We start from the raw sequence: 24,506 nt of genomic DNA on the forward strand, positions 1-24,506 counted from the left end.
ACCTTTATTCAATAATGAATTCAATAAAGAACAGGATGACGCACTCACTGCTGCAGCTCTGATTGGATGCAGCTCGGAGCGTGGCGTGCGTTTCACGGGGGGGCAGGGGACAGTGCATACAGAGGGTACCTCACCTTCACTACAGTAGCAATCTCAATAGGGCTTATTTTCGGGGGAGGGCTTATTTTAGAGGAATCTTACACAGTAAGGGGAGGGCTTATTTTCGGGATAGGTCTTATTATCGGGGAAACACGGTAGGATGTTTCACTGTATTTCCAATTATTCCAGACTTTCCTCTTTTCTATAACAAATTCTAAGATAAAGTGGTTATTTCCCACCAGGGTTCCCATCTATTCCAAACCAACAACCAGGGAGCCAAGATGGTAGAGTAAAAGCAGGGACCTGCCCAAGCTCTCCCAAATTCTCCAAACAATTTTAAAATAATGCCTCAAAACAAATTCTGGATCAGTAGTATCAATAAAAGGACAGGGTGAAACAATTTTCCAGCCGAAGACAACTTCGAAAGTTGACAGGAAAGGTCTGTCTCATTGAGGTGAGAGTAGAGCACAGTCCAACAGTTAGCTCCCTGGCAAGTCAACAGCAGTCTGGGCCCCAGGAAACCAGTGCAGATCTTGAGGGAAACTTAATTAGGGGTTGATTTCTGGAGCTCTCAGTCCACAGATGGTAAGGGGCCCAACAACTGTCCAGAAGGAGATTTCTGGGGACACTTTGCTGGTGCTGGGTGCATGACTATGTTGCACTGGGATCTGGGCTGCAAACCTGGGTTGAAGTCCCAGGGTCAGGAGAAGCACTAGCACACTAGAACTTGCAGCTATGAGGAAAGAGGAACACTAGTCTTGGTTTCAGGAATGAAAAGTGCTTGTGATTGCTCACAGAACAGGACAGCAGTGACCACACACTTCCTTAGATCATACTACCTTAAAAGAACTGAAAACTTACAGGTCTCCAGAATTATCTGTGAAAATAGCATCATAAAAAACCTGAAGCTTGGAACAATACTCTCTCCACACCAGAGCTAGAAAAATGAATAAACAACAACAACAACAAAAAAGAAACTGACCATAGGAGTGACAGGAAATATCAAAGCACAAACTCAGAAGAGGACAACAATGTCAAAATGGCTACATGCAAAGCCTCAAAGAAAAATGTGAATTGGTTTCAAGTGCCAAAAAGAATTCCTGAAAGAGCTCAAAAGCTATTTAAAAAATAAAAAAAAATAGAGGTAGAGGGAAAATTAATTTTTTTTAAAGCAATCAGGGTTAAGTAACTTGCTCAAGGTTACACGGCCAGTTATTTCTGGGTGTGGTTCTGAGTATCTGACCCCGGATTTGATCCAGGTCATCCCGACACTGGAGCCGATGCTCTTACTCGCTGAGCCACCTGACCGCCCCTAAGCAATTGGGGTTAAGTAACTTCCTCAAGGTTACACGGCCAGGTGTTTCTGGGTGGGTGCTAAGTGTCTGAGCCCGGGATTTGATCTCCAGGTCTTCTCAACACTGGAGCTGGTGCTCTTACTTGCTGTGCTACCTGGCCGCCCCGGTAGAGGGAAAATTAAGCAAGGAAATGAGAATGATGCAAGAGAATCCTAGAAAAGGAGTCAACAGTTTGGTAAAGGAAACACAAAAATGGGAAAAGATGAACTGGGAAAAAAATTCACTGAAGAGAAAAATTCCTTAAAAAGCAGGATTAGCAAAATGGATGAGAAGATAAAAAAGCTCACTGAAGAAAATAATTCCTTGAAAATTAGAATTGGCCAAGTGGAAACTAATGACTTCATGAGACATCAGGAAATAATAAAACAAAATCAAAAGAATGAAAAAAAATAGAAGAAAATGTGAAATGTCTCATTGGAAAAATAACTGACCTAGAAAACAAATCCAGGAGAGATCATTTTAAGAATTATTGGTTATTTGAAAACCATGATCAAAAACAGAACCTAGATATCATATGTCCCAAATACTCTTAAAAAAAAACACCACAGCTGTGCTTTGAGACTTGTAAAGCACTTTACACCTCATTTGATCCTCAGAAAAACTGGGAGGTATGTGCTATTTCCCCCTCCCTAATTTTACAGATGAGTAAACTGAGGAAAAGAGAAGTTCACAGGTAGTTAAATGTCTGAGTGGAAACTGAATTCAGGTCTTCCTGATTTCAAGTCCCACACATGAGCTCTCTGTACCACCTAGTAGTCCCTTACTATAACCTTCCCTGGACTGAGTTTTCTTATTAACTCAAATTTATCTTAAATTGGTGGGACTTTTTTTTTTTTAAAGCACTATTATTCTAGTGAGATGGTGCCATGTTGTAGTAGATAGGGGTTGCAGCATTAGAAAGATCTGGGCTAAATTTTGCTATTTTAATTTGCAATTTATTATTCACATGGATATTTTAACATGGGTAAGTCACTTGTTCTCTCAGTGATACATATCAATGATCTGCATTGGTAGATAAAGTTCTTTTTCCCTAGGAGGGCCTTATGCCAATGAAATCATGAAACCATTAAACACCACCACCAACCCCCACCCCACCCAGATATCTATGTAATTCATGGCTGCCAATTATAGGATACTATGACCTCTGAATAAAACCCAAGTGCTGTTCACCATGATTCCCTACTTTCATTCCTGCTTTTTTCTTCTAATAATGATAATAACTTTACATAGCACTTTTAGGTTTGCAAAGTACTTTACAAATATTATTTCATTTTATCCTCACAACAACTTTGTGAAGTAGGTACTATTATTGTGATCTCATTTTGCAGATGAGGAAACTGAGGTGACAAGGGTTAAGTGACCTGTCCAGAGTCACACAACACAGCAAGTATCTGAAGCCAGATTTGAGCTCAGAACTTTCTGACCATGTGCTCTAATGTACTGCCTAGCAGCCTAACTACAAACAGATCTGCTTACTATACCATCCCCACTCAACCTCCACACACATATCCTATTCCTTTTGCAAAGCCATATTCCAGAGTCAAGGGTCTCATGGCATCAGTCTCAATGCTGTAATGTGAAATTTCTCTCCTTGCATTAGGATCTTTAATTTCCTTTGCTTGTAACCCACACACTTTGTGTACAGAGATCTGAGGTCATAAGTTTTGATGACTGCCTTCTTGAAATTAACTTCTGAGCTTCTCTACAGATTGTTACTAAAAAGATTTGAGACTAATTGCATTATAATGGACTTCCATTGTATTGGGAAATATCTAGATAAGACAGCCTTCCCAACTGTCATCCAGACATTTTGAGTTGTGCAGTTAAAGGGTACAGCTTCAAAAAATAAATCCTCCTTTTTCTCTACTACATTTCACAGCCATGTGGTCTAAGTTGCCAAGCTACAAATCTCTTGGGGTTTTTTTCTGAAGCATTTAAAAGAATCTTCAGAACTGTAAAGAACACATCAAAGTGAAAACAAGCTGTCGGCTTCATTTTTGAAAGCTGAAGCATAACTCTGTACTCAGCTTCTCTTAATAACTCAAATACTGTAGGATCAGAAAGCCAACTAAAACAACTTGCAGAAGATTTCTTGTTAAAAAAACAAACATCTAAGTGCTACTGGGTTTGCATCTGGTAGGAAAAAATAATTCTTTTCATTGGTCTAATTATGTAAACAATGAGACAGTGTCACTTTATAAAGCTCTCCTTCTGCATGAAAAGACTCCATAAACCACAACACATAATTGTTCTAATTCTATTTGGAGCACACAGTTTTTCAGGCAATTTAGTTGCTGTAGGGAGGCTAAAAAATCAAGTGTGTTAAGGTTAAGAATGGGAAAAAAGTCTCAAAATTAAACCAATTAGGGTCTTGTCTAGATATCTAATGTCACCTGGGATAATTTGCTTGACCTGAAGTTTTTTTGGGTTTCATGAGGTCATTTGTGGTTACTAATGTATGCTAACACTTTGCATTCATTTTTTAAAAAATTATTTGTTATTTTATTTTTCCCCAGTTACATGTAAAAACAATATTTACATTCATTTTTAAAACTTTGAGTTCCAACTTCTCTTCTTTCCTCCCTCCTCACCACCCCCTCAGGTGAGAAGGCCAGCAATTTGATACAGGTTATGCATGTGTAGTCATGCAAAACATTCCCCTATTTGTCATGTTTGAAAGAATACATAGACCAAAAAAAAAAAAAGGAAAACAACAAAAATAAAGAAAGTTTAAAAAGTGTGCTTCAGACACCATCAGTTCTTTCTCTGGGATGGATAGCATTTTTCATCATAAGTCCTTCAAAGTTATCTTGGATCACTGTATTGCTAAAAATAGCTAAGTCATTCACAGCTGATCATCTTATACTACTGCTATTACTGCATATATATATTTCACTTTGCATCAGCTCATGTAAGTCTTTCCAGGTTTTTCTGAGAGCATCCTGCTCATAATTTCTAGCAGTACAATAATATTCCATCACAATCACATCCCACAAACTGTTCGGTCATTCCCCAATTGATAGGTATCCCCTCAATTTCCAATTCTTTGCCCCAAGAAAAGAACTGCTATATATCTGTATGCAGAAGTCCTTTTCTTTTTTATCTCTTTTTGGCATACAGACCTAGTAATGGTATTACTGTCAAAGGGTATGCATGATTTAATAGCACTTTGGGCATAGTTCCAAATTGCTCTCCAGAACAGCTAAATCAATTTACAACTCCACCAATGGTGTTTTAATATCTCATTTTCCCCACATGCCCTACAATATTTGTCATTTTTTTTTCTATCCTATCAGCTAATCTAATGGGTATGAGGAAGTACTTTAGAATTGTTTTAATTTGTATTTCTCTAAGCAATAGTGAGTTAGACCATTTTTTAAATACGGCTTTGGTAGCTTTGATTACTTCATCTGAAGTATTCATATCTTTTGATCATTTATCAGTTGGGGAATGACTCTTATTTTTATAAATCTGACTCAGTTCTCTATATGTTTAAGACATGAGGCCATAGGAGCGGCCAGGTGGTGCAGTGAATAAGAGTGCCGACCCCAGAGTCGGGAGACCTGGGATCGGTTCCAGCCTCAGATACTCAGTACCCACACAAAAATAATTGGCCATGTAACCTTGAGCAAATTACTTAACCCTGATTGCTTAAAAAAAAAAAGAAATGAGAAAATCAGAGAAACTTGCTTCAATTTTTTTTCACAATTATCACTAACTGCATTTCCCTCCATCCTATTCTCCCTATCCCTGTTTAATCTATTCTCTCTCTCCTCTCACCCTTTCCCTCCTCAAAAGTGTTTTGCTTCTGACTACCCCTCCCCCAATATGTCCTCCCTTTTATCACCTCTCCCTTCTCTTATCTCCTTCCCCTCCTACTTTCATGTAGGGTAAGATAGATTTCTATATATATTTCAGTTTTGAAAGCTGAAACATCACTCTATACTCAGCTTCTCTTAATAGCTCAAATAGTGCAGGATCAGAAAGTCAAATGAAACAACTTACAGAATATTTCTTGTTTAAATTTTTTTCTTATTCCCTCTTTGAGCCAGTTCTGATGAGATTAAGGTTCAATCACTCCCCCTCAACTCTCCCCTCTTCCCCTCCACTGTAAAAGCTTTTTCTTTACTCTTTCATGTGAGATAATCTATCCCATTCTACCTCTCCCTTTCCCTTTTTCCCCAGCACATTTCTCTCACCCTTTATTTTTTTAGATATCATCCCATCATATTCAACTCACACCTGTGCCCTCTGTCTATATACATATTCCTTCTAACTGCCCCAATAATGAGAAAGTTCTTGTAAGTTTCAAGCATCGATCCATGTAAGAATATAAACAGTTTAACTTTATTAAGTCCCTTATGATTTCCCTTTCCTGTTTACCTTTTTATGTGTCACTTGAGTCTCATATTTGAAAGTCAAATTTTCTTTTTTGCTCTGGTCTTTACATCAGGAATGCTTGAAAGTCTCCTATTTAATTGACTATCCATTCCCCCACCCCCACCCACAGGATTATACTCAGTTTTTCTAGGTAGGTGATTCATAGTTGTAATCCTAACTCCTTTGTCTTCCAGATAACATATTAAAGCTCTCCAATCCTTTAATGTAGAAGCTGCTAAACCTTGTATTATCCTGACTGTGGCTCCATGATACTTAAATTGTTTCTTTCTGGATGTCTGCAATATTTTCTCCTTGACCCAGAGGCTCTGGAGTCTGGCTATAATATCCCTGGCAGATTTCATTTTGGGATCTCTTTCAGGAGGTGATCAGTGGATCCTTTTAATTTCTATATCAAGGTAGTTTTCCTTGATAATTTCTTAAAGATGACGTCTAGGCTTTTTTTTATAATGGCTTTCAGGTGTCTAATAATTTTTAAATGATCTTTCCTGGATCTATTTCCCAGGCCAATTGTTTTTCCACTGAGATATTTCTCACTGTCTCTATTTTTTCATTCTTTTGGTTTTATTGTTTCTTGATTTCTCATAAAGTATTAGTTTCCATTTACTCCATTCTAATTTTCAAGGAATTATTTTCTTCAGTGAACTTTTGTACTTCCTTTTCCATTTGTCCAATTATGCTTTTTAAGGCATTCTGCTCATTGGCTTTTTGGTCTGGTCTGTTTTTTAAATGTTATTTTCTTCAGTAATTTTTTGGATCTCCTTTACCAAGTTGTTGACTCATTTTTCATGATTTTCTTGCATCACTCTCATTTCTCTTCCCAATTTTTCCTCTACTTCTCTTACTTGATTTTTGAAATCCCTTTTGAGCTCTCCCATGGCCTAAGACCAATTCATATTTTTCTTGGAGGCTTTTGATGTAGGAGCTTTGACTTTGTTGTCTTCTTCTGAGTGTATGTTTTAATCTTCCTTGTCACCAAAGGAAGTTTCTATAGTCTGAGTTGTTTTCCATTGTTTGCTCATTTTCCCATCCTATTACTTGACTTTTTAACTCTTTGTTAAGATAGGTCTCTGCTTCCAATGTGGAGAGCAAACTGTCCCCCAAGTTTCAGGGGTTTTATGTAGCTGTTTTCAGACATATTTCCAGGGACCTTCAAGTTTTTGGTTCTTCCAAGGTGGTATGTTCTCAGGAGAGGTGTTTACTCTTCTCCTGGCTTGTGTACTCTTTTCTGCCCTGAAACTGTAAGGACAGTTCTCTCTCCACTGTTGCCATAAGCTTTGCTATGCCACTGCTCCTTCTTGCCCCAGGACTGCTACCCAGATCCAAGTATGGGCAAAGCAACAGAGTCTTGCCTCCACACTAGTAGAGAGATCCCTGTAATCTCCTTCTGATCAGTTCTTTGACTCCCTTACCATCTGTGGGCTGAGTGCTCTGACAACAGCTGCTGTTACTGCTGATTCAGTCCCTCTAAAGGCCTCCTCCTGGTTTGCTAGGGCCGGGTTGGACTATGTGCCTCTCTCACCCAGGTCTGACAGACCTTTCCTACTGACCTTCTAAGTTGTCTTTGGCATTTGTGGGTTAAGAAATCTAGAAACCACCACAGCTACCAGTGATTCAGTCCCCTGAGGCCTGCTCCCAGTTTGTTGGGTCCTTGTCTGTGTTGGCACGGCCTGCACTGGACTGAGCTCCTCTTTCAGCTTAGTGGAAAGACCTTTCCTGTCAACCTTCCAGGTTGTCTTGGGCTGGAAATTTGTTTCACTTTGTCTTTTTTGTGGCTTCTGCTGCTCTATAATTTATTTAGAGCTATTGTTTACAGGTATTTGAAAGGGTTTGGGGAAGAACTCAGGCACATCCCTGCCTTTACTTTGCCATCTTGGTTCTACCCCTTGCAGCTGTTTTCAGGAATACTTCTAGGGACCTTCAAGTTTTCAGTTCTTCCAAGGTGGTATGATCTAAGGAGAGGTATTTGCTACTCTTCTGGCCTGTGCTCTGGTCTATGAGCAATCACAAGCACTCTTTTCTGCCCTGGAACTGAAAGCTCTGGTGTGCTAGTGCTCCTCCTTGCCCTGACGCTGCCATACAGGACTGCAACCTGGATCTGAGCATGGGCAAGGCAACAGAGTCCTGCCTCAGTGCTGCTATAAAGCCTCCTGTAATCTCCTTCTGACAAGTTGTTCGACTCCCTTACCATCTGTGGGCTGAGACTTCCAAAAGCAGTCACTGCCACTGTTCATTCAGTGGCTCCCAAGGCCTGCTCCTGGTTAGCTGGGGCTGGGTCTGTGCTGGCACGGCTTGTGCTAGACTGTGCTCCACTTTCACCCAGGTCTGACCTTTTCTAATGACTTTCCAAGCTGTCTTTGACTGGAAAATTATTTTACTCCATTCTTTTATGGGTTCTGCTTCCCCAGAAATTGTTTTATGGCATTATTTAAAGGTGCTCAGAGGAATTTAAGGAAGAGCTCAGGCAAGTAGCTACCTTTTCTCTGCTCTCTTGGCTCTGCCCCAAGCCCACATTTTTTAACACTTTGCATTTTTCCACTGAGAACAGTACTCTAAGGCTTTCTGGGCATGGCTTGAGAAGTATCTACACACTATAATTTGAAGTATGTTGCTTTTAGTTCTCACCTAATTCAAAATACTTCCCTGTTATCTAAGTATTCTAATATACCCAGAATAAGGTCACTTATGATTCTTATCCATGATTCACCCCTATATGTTGAACCACTCCTGGTCTTTGTCTTACTTAGGCTCTCTTTTCTCTCTCTCTCTCTCTCTGCTTCTTGGTTATTTCATCAGCTCCCATGGATTTAAGAATCATCTCTATGCAGGTCACTCACAGATCTTTATATTCAGCTAGACCTTTTTCTGAGTGCATACCACCAATTGCCTACTGACCATTTCCAAATGGATGTCCCATAGGCATCTTAAACCCAGTATGTTCAAAACAAAATTCATCATAATTGTTGCCAAATCCTCCCCTCTTCCTAACTTTTCTCTGCTAAGGATTCTACCATCCTTCATTTCATCCTGGTTCACAAACTCGAACTCATCTTCAACTCTTGTTTCTATCACTCTCCCATGTCTAAATCAATTGCCAAGACTCATCAATTCTAATTCCTTATTCTCTCCCACATCCATCCCTTTTCTCTCCTCACATGGATACTCCATCATCCCTTGTCTGAAATACTGTAACATGTTAATGGCTCCTTTGACTTCAATCTTTCTCCTCTCTTCTATTCAGATACCAAACTGATATTCTTGAAGTACAAGTCATAGAGTGACTTGCTCTCCCATGCTCAGGAAGTTTCATTGAATCTCTTTTGGCTCTCAGATAAAATACAAACTCCCTTGTTTCACATTTAAGGCTCCTTACAATCATTCCTCTACCTCATGTGCTCATTTGTAAATGCACCATCTCCACTCTGAGTAGTATCAAAAGATCTTTCATTCTCCTTATCTTTGTTAGCTCTGAATCTTTCACCAGAGATACAGCATTTCTGGCAGAATCTCAGTGTGAGAACCATTCTTCCCTGGGGATGTTTTCCCCTCTGTGGTCTCCTCTCAACAATATTCCCAATAAGTACAACCAGACCAGAAAATGGAATTGGTTTCCACTATTTAAAAAGACAAAGAAAACATTGAAAAACAAAGAAACAATAAGCAGACTTTTCCCATGCCCAGAGGCAAAGGCTTTAGGAGAAAGGAGATACAGGATTACTGCCTTAGTGTCTGTAGATCTGCAAGGTTTCAGCAATGTGGCTTCCTTCTTCAGGCCGGGTGGGTCCTCTTAGAATCATGGCCCCTTTCTTTGTGATGGTAGTCTCCACCTGTACTTCTACTCTCCTGTTTCCTTGTGGCTTTTCCTAGTTTTCCATTCTCCAACTCCAGACATCTACTTATGCCAGGAGGAGCTGAGTCCTCCCTCTTAAGGCTGCTGCTTAGACTGAGTGAATTAACTTTTAAAAGTCATCTGACGTCATGATCTATCCCTCTTTATTCTATCGATTGTGCTTCATTCCTGATTCACTTAGGGGACTAATTTGTACCTCAATGGTTCACTAGCCATGGCTACATTTTTAGTTAGTTTGGTACCTTGCTTACCTGGCTCTCTCCTCGCCTCCCCCCACCACCACTGTAGATTGTTGTCATGGAGATATCAGACACTAGCAGTAGAAAACAGACTATGCCCCTGAGTTCACCAGTAGTCCACACAAGTGTAGTGCCAGCCCATTGGGTACAAGAGTTGCCCATCATGCACATACCCTCTCCTTTTCTTTATTAGAACTGGAGTTCCATGCCATATGTCACATACAAAAGTGGAATTGCTTCCCCTCCAAGGGAAACATTCCTTACTTTTGTATTTACTTATCTGGGTTTATTATGTTCTCATCCAAGAAATTGTAAGCCTTGAAGGCAGGAACTATTTTTGGTTTTGAATCTCCAATGCCTGGGATGTAATGCCTAATAAAGCACCTCTTTCTTCCCTTCAATCTCTGTAATAAGAAATTAAAGAGAGGAAAGGAAACTGAAAAAAGGATAAGATGGAGATATAAAGAAAGGCAGGAGGACAGAGGAGGAGATGAAGGGAAGAAAGGAAGGGATGGAACATGGAAAAGGGGAAGGGGAAAGAAGATACAAAGAAGGGGAGAGAGAAGACACAAGTATTGAGCTATGGGTGGTACTATTACCATATGCCTCTAGAAAACTGAAATACAAAAAATTCGATCCATCATGGAAACAGACCTTGTTATATGAAGCTAAAGGTCCGGTCAACTGCTTCTTGCACCTGTGTGGCTTTGTATTAGTCACCTCATCCCCTCCTTATTTGTAAGTGGCAAGTTAGGACTACATGACCTCTGCGTTCCCTTCCACCGCTAAGATTCTATGATTTCATGAGGTTTTTAGAAATGCTTCCCCTTAAACTAAGAGGGGAGAAAGGAAGACAGATTTGGGAGAATCAAACAAGCACTATTAAGTTCCAAATGCTATGCTAGGCTATAGACAGATGTCATAAGGAAAAAAAGTATAAAATTTAGTAAGGAATTTATATGAAGGATAAGAGAAAGGGAGGAAGTGAGGATCAAACCAAGGGTATAAACCTCGAGAAGATGGAAAAAGCAAAGATTATCATAGAGTCTGCCTCTCACTAATCCTATAGACCTCAATTAAAAAAAATGTTTATTAAAACAACTATTGTGTGCAGAAACCTAACTATATACAGAAAGGAGCCCCATTGAAGTCGGTATTATAAACTTCTTCCTTCTAATAATCCATTAGCTTCTGTTTGGTCACACACATACATGTACAAACAAGTTTTTTATTAAATGCCTATACACATACACACATACCTATATATGTAAGAGATGTTTAAAAACTTAATGGAATTTTGGAATTTGTGGTTCAGAGGGATGAAAATTCCCTCTCTAAGATGGCAGAGTAGAAGCAGTACCTCTGTAGGGCTCCGGCTTCCACCTTCCCCAATCCATGTGAAAAAGGAGACTCTAAACAAACTTTGGAGCTGTAGAACCCACAAAATGACACAGAGAAGCTAATCTTCTGCTGAGGACAGCCTGGCCGGAATCTGCCACCGAAGGGCTCTGGGAGATGAGCCCAGCCCCACGCTAAGGCTTTAGCCCCAGGGAGGGCCTGACAAGCCGCTGGCCTGAGGGACTCCAGATCAGCAGCAGCTGTGGCCGTTTCCAGAGTTATCAACACATAGACGCGAAGGACAAAGTGAGAGTTCAGTGCAGTTTGGACTTTGGGACCCAGTAAGTGGGAGTGCGTGGCTTTTGCCCCCAGGGTGAGAAGCCGCTGAGACATCGGCACAGCCAGCCAGCGCCACTTGGCAGCTTCAGCTCCTGGCCTGCAGAGTGTAGGGGGACCAAGCACCAGTCTGAGGGGTAATCGCTCTTGCTTTAACCTGCTTGGATCTGGATTGCAGTCTGGGGTGGAGGTCCTGGGGTGTGTGTCCAGCTTGCCAGAGTGTGTGGAGACCTCAGAGAGGGCACCCATCTAATGCCTCCGGCAGCTGAGAAAAGCTTTTGGAACAAAGCTCCCCTGTCTGGTGGCAGAGTCCTACTGTGGCAAAAAGCCCAGGGGTCAAGTGACTGAGGGGCAACATGACCAGGCAAAGGAAACAAAGCAGACAGAAGATTCCAACATTAGATTCCTATTCTGGGGACAAAAAGGAGCAAAGCATGGAACAGGAAGAAGAGAGTGAAGTCAGAACTCCTGCACCAAAAGCTTCAAAGGAAAATATGAGCTGGTTACAGGCCATAGAGGACCTTAAGAAGCAGATAAGAGAAGAGGAGGAAAAATTGGGAAGAGAAATGAGAAGAATGCAGGAAAATTACGAAATAAGAGTCAACAGCCTGACTGAGGAAAATACTACCTTAAAAAAATAGACTAACTCAAATGGCAAAAGAGGCTCAAAAAGGCAATGAGGAGAAGAATGCCTTAAAAAGCCACATTTGCCAGATGGAAAAAGAATCTCAAAAGCTCACTGAGGAGAATCAGTGCTTCAGAATTAGATTGGAGCAAATGGAAGCTAATGACTTTATGAGAAATCAAGATGCTGTTAAACAGATCCAAACAAAAGAAAGAACAGAAGGCAAGGTGAAATATCTCATTGGAGAAACCACTGACCTGGAAAATAGATCCAGGAGAGAGAATTTAAAAATTATTGGACTACCTGAAAGCCATGATCAAAGAAAGAACCTAGAAATCATCCTCCAAGAAATTCTCAAAGAAAATTGCCCTGATGTTTTAGAAGCAGAGAGCTAAATAGAGGTTGAAAGAATCCACCGATCACCTCCTGAAAAAGATCCCAAAAAGAAAACTCCTAGGAATATTATAGCCAGGTTCCAAAATTCCCAGATCAAGGAGAGCATATTACAAGCAGCCAGGAAGAAACAATTTGAATACTGTGGAAATACAATCAGGATAACCCAGGATCTGGCAGCTTCTACACTGAGGGATTAAAGGGCTTGGAATATGATATTCTGGAGGGCAAAGTAGCTGGGATTAAAACCAAGAGTCACCTACCTAGCAAAACTGAGTATTATGTTTCAGGGGAAAACATGGTTATTCAGTGGAATAGAGGACTTTCAAGCATTCCTGTTGAAAAAACCAGAATGAATAGAAAATTTGACATTCAGATACAAGAAGCAAGAGAAGCATGAGAAGGTAAACAGGGAAAAGAAATCATAAGGAACTTATCAAAGTTGAACTATTAACATTCCTACATGGAAAAACAATAATTAGGGGCGGCCAGGTAGCACAGCGAGTAAGAGCACTGGCTCCAGTGTTGGGACGACCCGGAGATCGAATCCCGGGCTCAGACACTCAGCACCACACCCAGAAATAACTGGCCATGTAACCTTGAGCAAGTTACTTGACCCTGATTGCTTAAAAAAAACAACAACAACAACAAAAAACAATAATTGTAACTTATGAAACCTTTCTCAGTAGTTGAAGGGAATAGAAATATATATATATATGTATACACACATATACACATATATAGACACATATATGTCTATATATGAGGGTATATGGGCATATGAATACATATGTGAATTTGTGTATATATGTTTACAGGTATACATAGATGGAGGGCACAGGACCAATTTAACAGGAAGGGATGATACTTAAAAGGTGAAATGAAGAGGTGAGAGAGGAATATAATGAGAGGAGATGGGGAGGGAGGGAATGGGGTAAACTATCTCAAAGAAGAGGCAAGGGAAAATAGTTACAATGGAGGGGAAGAATAGGAAGGCAAAAGGGAATGGGTCAACCTTATTCTCATTGAATTTGGCTCAGGGAGGGAATGAAATACACCCTAAATAGGGTATCTCACCCTACAGGAGAATAGGGTCGAAGGGGATGAGAGGGAAGGCAAGCTGGGGGGGAGGGAAGTTGGAAGCACCCACTTTTGAAAAGGGATGGGATCAAAGTAGAGAATAGAACAAGTGGGAGGTGGGATAGGAAGGAGGGAAATATAGTCAGTCTTTTACAATATATCTACTGTTATTGTTTTGCATTAGCCACACATGTACAACCTATACTGAACTGCTTATCTTCCCAGTAAGGGTGGGTGACGAGGGAGGAAGGCAATGAATCAAAGTTTTAAAATCAAATGTTTAAATATATATATATATATATATATATATATATATATATATTTATATACATACACTATTATTAACACAATTTTACATGTAATTGGGAAATAAGATATACAGGCACTGGGGCATAGAGATCCCCTGGAAAAGTCAAAAGGGGTATGGGAGAAAATATGGGAGAGAGCAGATTGGAGGAGGGGATATCTGTGGGACTGCTATTTTGGGGCGGCGGCTAGGGGAAAAATGGGGAGAAAATATGTAACTCAAAATCTGGCAGAAATGAATAATGTAAATCATCAGTTAATAAATCATTTGGAAAAAAAAGAAAATTCCCTCTCAGAGCATTTTGGACTATTTCTTTCTTTGAACAAGGAGGACTGGGAATCATGCTCAGGGATTTTGAAAAAAGGATGGAGACAGAGAGACACACATGCACACGCATGTACACATGTGCACCTGAGCACACACCCCATCTATAAAGAAGGATCTAGGAGATGGTATCCCCAATCCCACCAAGGACTTAATGAGTTGATATGAAAAGCATTAATGGCTAAGGGGTAACACCTGACAGAAACAACTGAAATATCGACCAGAATAATTGGTGGCACCACAGAAGAGAAAGGAAAGGTGAAGTTTCAATAGGCTTCAGGAGGCACCTCAGAACAGAAAACTAATTGAAGCTGTTGGATATACTCACTTCTAAAAGACTAAGGGAGGTTAAACAAAAAAAAAGCCTATTCTTTCCATGAACTTCCTCTTCTTGGCCCTGTCCAGATGCTATAATGTATAGTGCTTTTTTTTTTTTTACCTTAAACATTTCTTGTATCCTGATATTGCCTCTAATACAGAGGCTGGGGTGGGGCTGGGGGAGAGCTAAAGATATCCAAACATTTAAACTGGGGCATAACGGCAAACATTTCTCTGAATATTAGGAATTTTTTTACTGGGGACTCTGAGATACTGTGACTATACTAATAATATATTTCTTAAATAAACTCCATAAAACATCAGAGGGGATCATATGAACCTGATGACCATCATATTGTCCCCTGGCTAAAAAGTGAGCTAATCGTTGTAATAGATGAGAGTGTGGCTTATTAAATCTCCAGCTTCCAAGGAAGGGAGGCACTGTGGAGACTGGCAAGGTCTGAGTGAGGATACCTGGGAGGGATTTTGTTCTCTCTTCCCTCATAGAAGGGGGAGGAGATGAAAGGATTGAGCACTTTTCACAAGGATTCCCCTGAAGTTCAATGTCAAAAGCAAATATTAGAAGAGAGGTCAATAACCAAAGACAAAAAAGGTTTACATACAGACACAGCCTGGCTGTCTCTCCATTAACAGTACAACGAGCAAAGAAGGGAAAATTTCAATTAATTTTAGTTTCATGTATATGAATCTAAAGAATGAGTTTTGTTGTTTTGTCAAGATTACCACCACTGAGTCCTTCCCCTGGTTCCACCTGAATCAGTTTGGTTATTATATAGACATAAAATAAAATGCCTATGGAAGGAAATATCTGGATAATTTAAGCAAGACATCCGGATCCTAGAACTTGGATGAAACACGAATTTTAGACCTGAAATTTTGAGGATAACTACCTTTCCTTCTTTCTACTTTGTTTTGTTGTGTTTGTACAAACTTTCTTTGAAAGACATGGATTATAAGCTGAAAGATTTAAAAATAAATCTTCCCTACAATCTAGGACTAGAAAAATCAAAGGAACAATAGGAGAGAGCTCCCTGGGTAATATTCCAATGGCTCCCCAAGGACCCTGATTATCAATTATTTGTAGTGTCTGGGGACTCACCAAAAACCAAGAAGGCAGCTTAGAGGAAAAGAATTCATGGAATGTAATCGCCCCTTCCTTTCTCCCTTGCCCACTCTTGCCTCCTTCTTCCTCTTAAGGTCATCTCCCTCTCCCCAAATGGTGATAGTGGAATGCCTTTAGATTCCTTCCCCAGAGTCAAGAAAGCTGGAAGTCAAGGCTTTCTGTCCTGACCCTGTAGACCAGTTACCCTTTTTGTCCCCGTGATGTCCTGGCTGGATGACATTCCTCCCTCATCAAGCTATTGGTGTTTCTATGTCCACTCCCCTGGATTCTCAGAGGACTAGAGGCAGCTGAGTACAATGGAAAGAGAGGGAAATTTGATGTCAGAAAAGCTGCCTTTGAATCCCAGCTGGCCAGTTACTAACTGACTAAGCAAATCACTCCAACTTTCTGGGCTTCAGTTTCCTTATCTATGAAATAACTGGATAGGGTTAGGTGCTTTCTAAAGTCTCTTCCAGCTCTAAATCTGTTATTTCAGTGGTGTTTGTCTTTTTAAAAACCAAATAAGTATATGTATGCATAGAAAGAGAGTACAGGGTGAGTTGAATATGAAGGGATGATATCTTAAAATTAAGAGGTGAGAGAGGAATATATTGGGAGAAGGAGAAAGGGAGAGATAGAATAGGGTAAATTATATCACATAAAAAAGGCAAAAGAAAGCTGTTGCAATGGAGGGGAAGATCATGGAGGTGAAAGGGAACGAGTCAACCTTACTCTCATTGGATTTAGTTTAAAGAGGGGATAACATACACGAAATTGGGTATCTTACCCTGCAGGAAAGTAGGGGGGAAGGAAATAAGAGGGGGGATGATAGAAGGGAGGGCAGACTGGGGGAGAGGGTAGCTGGAAGCAAATGCTTTTGAAAAGGGACAAGGTCAAAGGAGAAAATAGAATAAGTTGGAGGTGGGATAGGATGGAGGGAAATATATAGTTAGTCTTTCACAATATGACTACTATGGAAATGTTTTGCATAACTACACATGTATAACCTATATTGAATTGCTTGTCTTCCCAGTGGGAGTGGGTGAGGAGGGAAGAAAGGAGAGAATCTGGAACTCAAAGTTTTAAAAATAAATGTTAAAAAAATTTTTTTACTTGCAACTGGGAAATAAGATATATAGGCAATGGGGTATAGAAATTAATCTTGCTCTACAAGAAAGTAAGGGGAAAGGAGGTATGGAGAGAGAAGGGGGGATATAAGAGAGGACAGGCTGGGGGAAAGGGTATTCAGTATGCTTGCCATCCTGGGGTAGGAGAGAGATGGGGGGAGAAAATTTGGAACTCAAAATCTTGTGGAAATGAATGTTGAAAACTAAAAATAAATAAATAAAAATTTAAAAAACCTCATAAAATTGTTTTTATTGAGTTATTGTTTTCCCTCTAAATAATAAAAGTCATAAGATCATAGGAAGGATTTCTGAAGTAAGTCCTTAAAACAATTATAACTCCATAGAGTTCTCTTTTAAAGAATGATATTCTATTTTAGGAATATTTTCCAAACTGAACTCAGTGATAATTATTGCTGCTGCACCTCCTCCCCATCTCCCAATTCCTACATAAAAAATCAAGGTAGAATGAAGGAAAAGAAATACAAGAACACATTTCCTGTCATACCCATTGTTTTATGTCAGAGTTGACCATAACCCGACAGAAATGATTGATATTAGAGGCTTAAAATTTTAAAGAAAACCTCAAAGGAGGTGATAATCTGATGCTTTCCTAGCTAGAATTGCTTATTTATTCTGAGTATTAGTAACTAGTTAAATCAGTAAAGAAATTCCAGACACTGAGAAGTACAGGAAGGCATGCAGGCCAACATACTGCTGCCCTTGAAATCACAACAGCAGAGAGCTGCCTCAGAGAGCTTTAAATCAGCAAAGGCAAAGTAGCAGACCCCTTAAGAACAGGGAGCTAGCAGAGGTTTGCACCACTGCATGGACAGAAGATTTGAGTCTAGAACTGTTATTGCTTGTCCTTCATTTTTGAAGAGGACCAATGACATCATGACGGTGATATCTTTCATGACTTGATTGTGAATTGGATTTAAGTAATTCAGAGTTGTACAAAGTTGTCAGCCTCACTCTCTCTCAGTCATCAAAGTCCAGTAGCAAGACAAAAATCAAGATTACTGCAATGGCCCAGGATGTAGCAGATGACCTCGATGTCTTCAATGCCTGACCAAGCTCTAAGCGCACTACTGTGCCTGTTTTTAGCTGCCTTCGTGGCAGTTCGAACAAATTGTTCCATCTGCCCATTCTGCAAGAGGGAAAATCTTCACATGCTTGGGGTAAATATCCCCCTAACTCACCTATAGGTTTGAGCCCTGTCAGTTACTCTCAAACTGGTTTAGCCCTTCTGTTGAAAGAGTTTACTGGGGTGTGGACACTGCACGTGCTACAGCTTCTTGGAGCCACAGATGAGGACTGGGTGACTCAGGTGGACACCAAAGGTGGATGAGCAGCCCTTAAAAGAGCTCAGTAAGCCCTCACACCAGAGGTGCGAGTTCTCCCTAATTATCCCATATAGTGCAGAACAAGTGATCCCTATGTTGTCTGAAAAAAGGGACAAGATCAGGACTTCCACAGCACAGTGGAAAGAGCACTGGAGTTACAATAGGGAGACCTGGGCCCTAGTTCCCAGCTGAACCACTACTTAAGGTATGTGGCTTTGGTCAATTCTCAACCACTTTGAGCCTCAGCGTCCTTATTTGTAAAGTGAAAACAATAATATCTATCTTCCATCTCTCCCTCAGAGTAATGAAATTAAGTGAGATAAGGTGAAAAGTGCTATCTACTGAAACTGCAAATTGACACACAAACACCATAGGATCATAGATCTAGGAATGGAAGAGATCGTTGTGACAGATGAGGAAAATGAGGCACCAAGGCAGGACTCCTAGCCTAGTACCCTATCCAGGGGGTTATCTACCACTTATGGACAGTGAGGAGACTGAGGTCTACATAGGCTAAGTCAATTGCCTAAGATCACATAGGCAAGCTATGTTTGTAATTGCGGATGTTGATTTGTGTTGTTATTAAGTCAGTTAGTCATATCTGACTTACTTTTCATGACCCCATTTGGGGTTTTCTTGGCAAAGATACTGGAGAGGTTTGCCATTTCCTTTTCCAGTTCATTTTACAGATGAGGAAACTGAGGCAAACAGGGTTAAGTGACTTATCTAGAGTTACACCATTAGTGTCTGAGGTCGGATTTGAACTCAGGTCCTCTTGACTCTAACGCCACCATTCTATCCACTGCTTCACCTAGCTGTCCATGTTGCATAATGTTGCCTCTTTGTTAAAAATTTGTTTTTTTTGTGACAGCTCACTTGTCTATAGTCTTTGAAAGTGTATAAAACTCTTTGACACGTTTTCTCATTTGATTCTCATTAAGAATTCTGTGAGTTGGGTAAGCACATGTTGGTGATCAATTTTACGGATGAGGAAACAGGCTCAGAGAAATTAACTGACCTGCTCAAGGTCACCTAGCTACTAAGTGGTAGAGCCAGAGGTCAAACCCAGGTCCTCTGAACTACACCATCCTACTTCCAAGGGAATTTTCTCACAAGGCTTTGAGATAGGCTCAACAGGGGATCACACAATATGAGTTAGGCTCAGAACTCAGGTTTTTCCATTTCAAATTTGGTGCTCTATCCATTATACTTACAGTTCAGTATATAACCACTGCAGCTTCAAGTGGGGAAAGACCACTTGTCTATGGGGTATATTTCCAAGATTGTTGGGTACATATTTAGGCTAAGTACAAAATGTTGGAGGGACAAGTTGGAGTGGGGAGAATGGAGGAGAGAAAGTAATTCAGGCATCTCTTGACATAAATTACATATTCTCTGAATATTTAATCTGAAAAATTACCTGAGAAATTATTTGGTCCAAGCCAATTAAGAAAAATAAGGCCCAGAGAGTTCTAGTGATTTGGTTCTGTTTTGGACAAGGTTCAGTTCCAAAAAACCCAGCTCTCAGTCTCCAATAATCAGTTTTCTCTGTGCAGGTTCACCAACATTACTCTTCTGCCTACCATTCTTGAATCCAGAATGATTCTTCTCAGATCAGAAATAAAAAATCTATACAAATCCTTAGCAAATCTCTGCTCTGAGGGTTTTACTTCTCAGCATTGGTGATGGATGGGAGCTTTGCCTCTTAAACTATCTCCCTTTTACAGTTATATCTGCCCCCAAGAAATACCAAGAGACTTTTTGAAGAGTATGATTAATTCTGAATTAGGCACCCCTCCAAACATTTAGCAATTATACTACCTGGCTTCCTCTGTAGTCCACATCCTCTACAACCGAATAAAAAATTGCAGCATTTATATTACATTGGAGCTCCTTTTCCCTGCCCTTTCATTACACCCATAGGCTGAGGCAATAATATGCTGGCCCTTAAACTCCTAAATAAAAACTTTTAAACCAACTCCGATCCTCTTCCTTATAGCAGTTTTCATTTGACGCTTCAGGGCGTGTTAAGAATGCCCTTCAATGGCCTATATTATTTTAAACTCAGGTTGGGGCTTGTCAATAAGAAATTTTGAATCTCCCCAAGGGGACTGCTTTGAGTTACAGCCTGGAGATGGCTGTGGTTTAAAGGGGGGGATACCCCTTAAAGCTGAAAGGAAGGAGAATGTAGATGGGTCCTGACCACCATTTCCTGGCTCTACCCTTCTGGGTTCAGGGAAGAATTTAGAAAAGAATTGCCTCAGGTGGAGATAAAAGTGGTTAGCCCAGGGCACTGGCATTCACCCGTTATCTCCCCAGCCCAATTGAGATAGATGGTTTAAAGCAAAAGAGTAGCTGAGAAGTGAGTAAAGCAAAAGCTCAATCTAAAAAGCGAGGCCAGTTGCAGAATTTGGAGATGGAAGAAGTAGAGAGAGAAAATGAGGGGATTGTGAAAAATAAAGCACTTACACGTCTGAGATCTCAAATACCACCAGGCCTCCTGGCAAACAGCTAGACTCATCCCAGACTAGAAATAGCTTAATCCTTCCTCCAACACCTCTGTATCAGCCCAAATGTGCAGGCTGGTGTTTTCTCATCCTGTAGGGCAGTGTGCAAATCTCCTCTACCTCTCTCTTCCCCAGCCTGTCCCTGTTTCTCCCACTTCCCAAAAGCCAATTGTCTTCCCATCCCACACCTTCCAAAAGTCCCTGGTGACTCAAGCGTCTTTTTTCTTCTCTTTACCTGTACTGTCTCAGGCAGGGGCAAGACTGCAACTCGACGTCTCCTGATACGAAATCTGGCCGCCTTGTAGATCTTCCAGTAGACGAAAAGTACAACTCCGAGGGGGACGTAGAAGGCGCCACAGGTGGAGAAAACTGCGTAGGAAGGCTCCTGGCTCACCTGGCAGCGCTGGAGCTCAGCACTATACACCTCGCCCCAGCCGAAGAGCAAGGGAGCAAAGGCAATGAGAGCAGACAGGGCCCAGGTGAGGACAATCATGAGGTTGGAGGCGCGGCTGCGGGTGCGCAGGGTGTACTGGATGTGGCGGGTGATGGTCCAGTAGCGGTCCAGGGCGATGGCCGCCACGTTCCAGATGCTTGCGGTGCAGCAGAGGACGTCGAAAGAGATCCAGACGTGGCACAGGGCGCGCCCCAGCCGCCATCGCTTCCCGGTGGATACCTCGCTCACCAGGCTAAGGGGCATGACCAGCGCCGCCACAAGCACGTCGGAGACAGCAGTCGAAGCCACTAGATTGTGGGGCACACGGTGGAAGGCGCGCACCCTTAGGATGGTGGCCAGGACCAGCAGGTTCCAGAGGAAGGTGGCCACAATGAGGAGTACTAACAGCGTCAAGACTAACACAGTGAAAACGGAGAAGGGGGGCTCCTTGCTGTGCAAGATGCCGGCACTCTCCCCGACGTCGCCCTGACCTTCAGTAGCTCCGGGGGTGCTTCGGCTACTGTCGTAATCCTCAGGCCCCGACGTGAAGGAGAAGTCTGAAGGGGTGGATGCGTTGCTGCTCTCCATCGCGCGCTCCTTGCCTTCGTCTGCCTCCCAGACTCTGGGCACCCAAACTCAAGCTTTCAATTGCATAGGCACAAAGCCGACGGGGCGAGTAGGATGGTGGGAATGGGCAAGAGGAGTATGCGGGGGAAGAGGAAAACGAGAAAGGTAGAAACCGCCCAGCCTACTGAGCTGGAGCGGCGCTACTGAGATTGCTCGCCCCCACTGGGCTGGAGAATGGAGGCATTCGCTCGTGGCTAAACTCGACCCAGAGATTGTGGCGGGGGAAGAGGCAGGCAGGGAGAACGGCAGATTCGGGCTTCCTGCATAAATGCTTCTCGATCCTCCCTCCAAGCCCTCTCTCCCTACCGGTGACGGTCGGGCAGCAGCAGAGATGGGAGGCTGCTGGCGCGCAGCGAGGTCTGTCGGCTAGTAGAAGCAGCTGGAGCAGCAGCGAGCATGGATAGGCGCCTTCCCTCTTTGCCTAGAGGTTAGGGCGGCGGGTTGGGGGGCGGGGGTAACGAGGAGCACCAACCAATGGGAGTCCAGCACACTCCCCTTCCTCAGCTTTTTTCCAAGCTTAGTCCCTCTACGTGTGTATTATCGAGACTCCGTGTTCTGTTTGAAGGATGTGCTACAGTGGGCTAATTCGGACCTCGCCACCTTTGCGGATCTTGTAAATGGGTCGTGACTTTTGACTGTATATTTGGAAGTTGGAGGACGAGGTACTTTTTATTTATTTGCTTGTTACCCCGCTCCAGTTGGAGACCCAGCTGAGGCCTCTCGGCCCAGGATGAAGTGGGAGAATGAAGGGTTCCGGTGCATTTTGGATTTAAAATGAAATGAAAAACCCATTTAAAATGAAAAATTCCCTTGCCCCCAAACACCCTCGTGCTATGAGGCGAAAAAAATAGATCGAATAAATTGGGCTTGCCTGATAGGCCTTGAGAAATCTGATAATTCACGTGCCTCTGCCTGCCTCCTCCCCCACCCACACCTGAAAACAAGCACATTGATTCCACTCTTCCCGGGCCGAATAGAGACAGTATCCTGCCCTTCTGAGATCTACGCTTTATTTATTTATTTATTTACAATATATACATCTTGTGTGTACATAGTTATTTGCATGTCTTCTCTCCCATTAAAATGTGAACTTCTTAAATGTGAGAACTGGTTTTTTTTTTTGTTTATTTTTGCCCTTTTTAAAAATTCCCAAGCACATAGAAAGTGTTTAGTTAATATACTTGTTGACTTAACTGTTGAATGAAATGCACCTTATCTGTTCCCCATCTCATCCCCACCCCACTCCCAACTTCTGACATTCAGGGTCTAGATTTTGAGAGGAAGGAATGGTAGGATTAGAGCTTTAGATCCAAAGGGGGCATTAGAAGTCACTGACTCCAATCCCTCTCATTTTACCAGTGAGGAATTTGAGATCCAGAGTTTAAATTACTTGCCCAAAGTCTCATTGATAGGTAAGTGGCAGAGGCAGGATTCAAACCTAGCTCCTCTACCATACACTGGTTGTTAAACTTACCTGTGTTCTTACTACAGTATCAGTCTTTTCCCTTGCAGCCCAAATCCTAAAAACTTTGGGGAAGTATTTATGGCTCTGCCCTCCTCACCCTCTACCTCAAGCACACAGAATCCAATCCCCACTTTAGGGAGAGAGTTCATGATTTTACAGGAGAAAGTTTTATTAAAAGAAGGAAGAACCCTCCCCAATCTATAAATGAGCAACTTTTGATTCCAAAGAGGTATCTAAATAATCTATAGAATGTCTTAGTCCTCCCATCTCTTTGTTTCTCTCTTTCCTTCTCTCCTTTCCCTACTCCTTTCTTCTATCCCTCTTCCTCTTTTTTCTCTCTTCTCTGTCTCTCCCCTTCACTTTCTATGAGTTGTCAGTTCATCCCATAACCATTAGTATCTTAGGGTGGATTCATTTTATTTTCCCAGTTACCCAAATGGCAACCAATTTCATTAGTGTGTAGTGTTGGTGCTGGCCACATCCAATACCTTCAGATGAAAATATTTATGATAAAAAGACATGTGGTTTCTAAGTAGCCTATGCACCTTTGTCCTCATTCATGTGATAAACCATATTCAGAACCTTCAAAAGACTTTTTGACATCTCCTATGTCAACCTTTGCATCAAAGTCAGTATCATAGCAATGCTAACTTGATCTAAAGGAGTTTATCAAGTTCTCTATAGAATTTCTGTACTTCATCTTTTGTGACAGATAGTAGCACATAAGCTGCAATTACATTCCTGGTGGTCTTTCGGTGCTACTCATCATGAACACCACAACATGAGATAATCATGTGGCTCGTAAGAGGGTTTTCTTAATGTCTTTGGCACCCAGCAAACCAATTCTATCAACTTTTGTTTGCTTCTCCAGGAAGAACCTGTGAACCAGTTGCAACTATTATCTTCTCTTTAACCTTGGGATACTTCCATATTTTCCTATATCTGTTTTATTAGTATAAGTTTTTATTGGTATTTTCTTTCTTACATCACTACAATATACCATGTATTCCACTTCCTGTCTTATCCCCTCCCCAACGTCATCCAATGTGACAAATAGTAATTTTTTTTAGAGAGAGAAAAAGCACAATTGATCAATACATTGAAGAAGTCAGAAAGCATGTACAATGTCTAACACCTATGGACTTCTTACCTCCACAAAGGGGTAGTTTGGCAGTCTTCTCATCTCTCTTCATTCAAGTCCCAATTGATCTTTCTAATT

The 24,506-nt window shown here is 41.4% G+C and overlaps 1 protein-coding gene across 1 annotated transcript in view; it reads right to left on the reverse strand.

Moving 5' to 3' along the window:
• Positions 1 to 22,259, reverse strand: part of LOC138146090 (5-hydroxytryptamine receptor 5B-like) — a 39,505-nt gene extending 17,246 nt beyond the window's left edge. The window contains exon 1 of the mRNA XM_069067776.1: positions 20,998 to 22,259. Coding sequence (XP_068923877.1) covers positions 20,998 to 21,783 — 786 coding nt within the window. The 5' untranslated portion in view covers positions 21,784 to 22,259. The remainder of the gene's footprint in view (positions 1 to 20,997) is intronic.
• Positions 22,260 to 24,506: the final 2,247 nt, after the last annotated feature.

The sequence above is a fragment of the Petaurus breviceps genome, unplaced genomic scaffold (genome assembly GCF_028583685.1).
Source record: "Petaurus breviceps papuanus isolate PSGF00001 unplaced genomic scaffold, PetGlider_PUasm1.0 90752, whole genome shotgun sequence".
Lineage (NCBI taxonomy): Eukaryota > Metazoa > Chordata > Mammalia > Diprotodontia > Petauridae > Petaurus > Petaurus breviceps.